At 33.5% G+C, this 3,568-nt stretch overlaps 1 protein-coding gene across 1 annotated transcript in view; it reads left to right on the forward strand.

Annotated features, from left to right (window-relative positions):
• LOC105550634 (probable ATP-dependent DNA helicase HFM1) overlaps positions 1-3,568 on the forward strand; it is a 168,436-nt gene that overhangs the window by 13,730 nt on the left and 151,138 nt on the right. The window contains 3 exon segments of the mRNA XM_011995593.1: positions 646-758; positions 2,664-2,739; positions 2,775-3,008. Coding sequence (XP_011850983.1) covers positions 646-758; positions 2,664-2,739; positions 2,775-3,008 — 423 coding nt within the window.

Raw genomic sequence — 3,568 nt, forward strand, 5'->3', positions numbered from 1 at the left:
AGGCATTAGATTCTCATAAGGAGCATGCAACCTAGAGCCCTCTCATGTGCAGTTCACAATGGGGCTCGCACTCCTGTGAGAATCTAATGCCCTTGTTAATCTGACAGGAGTCAGAGCTCAGGCAGTAATGCTCACTTGCCCGCTGCTCACCTCCTGCTGTGCAGCCAGGTTCCTAACAGGCCAGTATCAGTCTGTGGCCCAGGGGTTTTGGATCCCAGCTCTGGAATACCAGTGATGGTGTAATTTACACATTGGTGACCTGTGATTAGTTGTGAGGTATGTCAAGTAATTTGTTACTTGTAATAGTTAAAATGCTGAAGTTTGAGAATGATTTACTCCTTTTTTTTTTAATATTGGAGCAGATTTAAGATTCCTGTTACTGGCATTTGAATTGGAGAAAAGGAAATAGAGTTATTGCCATTATTTAGGTAGCATATCTCTCTCACACAACAGAATCATTAATCCTATGATACATGAGGGTAAAAGGTTGAGAACACTGCTATGTAGGGATAAATCAAAGTGCTGACAGAAAGTTAATTTATAGGATGTTTAAGAGTCTATAATTGAGTAATGTTTAATAAATACATAGCTTCTCATGTTACATCTTCATTAACATATATACTCACATTTTTATATTTTATATAGCCATCCAGATAATGAAAAGTCATTAGATTGGTTTCTCCCTCCTGCTCCATTGATTTCAGAAATTCCAGATACTCAGGAGTTAGATGAAGAATTAGAAAGTCATAAACTGTGAGGTAAATTATCGCATATTTGTTTTGAAGCCAAACCCATACAGTTCATGGCAATATATTTTTTAAAGCCCTGATTTGATTGTTACACATTGTGTATGCATGTATCATAATATTGCATATGCCCCCAAAATATGTATACTCATATTGGGCATTGGTTTCAGAAATTTCAGATACTCAGGAGTTAGAGTAAGAATTAGAATGTCTGGGAGGCCGAGGTGGGCGGATCACGAGGTCAGGAGTTCGAGACCATCCTGGACAATATGGTGAAACCCCATCTCTACTAAAAATACAAAAAAACTAGCTGGGTGTAGTGGCATGCGCCTGTAGTCCCAGCTACTTGGGAGGCTGAGGCAGGAGAATGGCATGAACCCAGGAGGCGGAGGTTACAGTGAGCCGAGATCGCACCACTGTATCACTCTATCCTGGGCAATAGAGGGAGAATCCGTTTCAAAAAAAAAAAGAAAGTAATAAACTGTTTGATAAATTATCACTTATTTATTGTGAAGCCAAACCCATACAGTTCATGGCAGTATTTTTAAAAAAAACTCTGATTTGATCATTACACATTGTGTATGCATATATCAGAAATATCAGATATCCCCCCAACATATGTATACTCATTATGTAAACAATTAAAATTTCTTTATTTTAATGAAATAAAATGAAAGTCAGATCCTTCTTTTATTAAAAAGAGTGCTCACCAAGCTGGATGCAGTGGCACTTGCCTGTAGCCCCAGCTACTTCAGAGGCTGTGAATAGCCACTGCACTCCAGCCCGGGCAACATAGTGAGACCCTATCTCTAAATAAATAAACAAACAAACAGACCCCCCTCATCTCTAAATACATACATACCCCCCCAAAGCAAAATAGTGCCCACCAAATCTTAAAATTTAAAACATTTGTCTTCTCTGTACATATAATACACATACATATGCATACATAAATGCACACAATACACTATTACACACACGTGTTGATTTTTTGTTTTATGAATATTTTTTCTGTTACTATTAAAATTCCTATCACTACTGTTCAGTTTTTGCCTTGCCATTTACTAAAGGTAAGATCGCCTGGTAACCAGCTCCCAGAAATACTGAGTGAAAAAAGTGAGATGCAGAAGATTAAATATAGTATGATACCATTTTTAAAAAGCTCAAAAACAAGCACACTCAAACAATGTATGCGAGCTAATGGAATATTAGTAAAATTTTAATTTTTAAATTGGATCATAGGCTCATACACATACATTTTATGATTAAGCTTTGTAATTTACATATATGTTATATATATACTTATATCAAATAATATATAGCATAGAGTATAATGTAGATACATAGATGCTAAAGCAAATTTAAGTTCTAGTAAGACATCCAAATTCCCCCTAAACTTCCCTAAAAATTCTTATAAAGCTTCGAAAGAAACCTTTAAAATTCTGTCACTCTGATGAAAACATTCCTTTATTTTGATTTTAGAAACAAGACTACAAACTTAAAAGCATTAGATATGTTAATAATGAATTGTGTTTGGTAACATTTTATATAATTGGTCATGGTATTTCTGTGTGTAAATCATTTATATAAATTTTAAATCTTCATAATTACTTGTATAATTATATCATTTGTTATGGGTCAGAAAGAAATTAAACTTATTTTATAATGCAGGTACTATGGAAACTTCAGATTTAATTCAATAATTCCATATTAATTTCTGGGTGTCGTTTAGTGATGTAATATACCATAAGTGTAACAATTACCTGTATTTTAAAACCTATGGTGTCACAGATTATCTTATTATTAGTGCTTTGCTTTTGGCTTTCATATTTAACTTGGAATTTTTATTGAAGTTTTTCATCATTTTGAAAATTTCCTTTAATGGAGAACATGTAATAATATATTCTTTTTTTGTAGGTCAGGAAAAGAGGCCAAAAATGTTAACATCAAATTTAAAGATAACTAATGAAGACACAAATTATATTTCGCAAAGATAACTAATGAAGACACAAATTATATTTTGCCAACACAAAAATTCCAATTTGCCTTTCCTTCTAATAAATATGAACAGGATGATCTAAATTTAGAAGGGGTAGGTAAAAATGACTTATCACATGTTGCTGGCAAGCTGACATATGGTTCTCAGAAATATAAAAATCACATTGGTACTGAGATAGGACCTGAGAAGAGTGTTCCTGATGATACAAAATTAGTTAATTTTGCAGAAGATAAAGGAGAGAGCACATCAGTATTCTGGAAAAGGTAATTATTATAATTAAACCAAATAATATTCTGTGAATAAATTTGAATATTTGTACATCTAAAAGTATTAAATATAGTAGAATGTGAATGAGAAAAACAGCAAAATTCTATCTCCTAAATAATTCCTTACTTTCTGCATTCCTGGTGTCATAGTCCTTGTCCTACACATAAAAATAACCATAATTGTAATATTTAACTGTCTACTACAAATGGTACCACAATAGGCCAGGTGGGACACAGGAATCTTCATTTTGAACAAATTTTCTAGGTGATTATTATGCATACAAAAGTTTGAGGCCCATTTTCCTAATGCCTTGAGTTTTAAACAGAGGAGTGAAATTAGATTTTCTTTTCTTTAAGAGTTCATTGGCCCCAGTATGGAGAATAAATTATAATAGAAGGGAGTTAAAATAAATTGTGAAGGTCCACTTAAAAGATTGTCTTATTAATCTAGATGGGAGAAAGTGGTAGCCAGACCTAGGACAGTGGTATCAGGAATGGAGACAATCCAGAATGATTTAGGAGATACAATCCCACAGGACTTAAGTGATTATTGGATA

The sequence above is a fragment of the Mandrillus leucophaeus genome, unplaced genomic scaffold, assembly GCF_000951045.1.
Source record: "Mandrillus leucophaeus isolate KB7577 unplaced genomic scaffold, Mleu.le_1.0 Scaffold492, whole genome shotgun sequence".
In the NCBI taxonomy this organism is placed as follows: Eukaryota; Metazoa; Chordata; class Mammalia; order Primates; family Cercopithecidae; genus Mandrillus; species Mandrillus leucophaeus.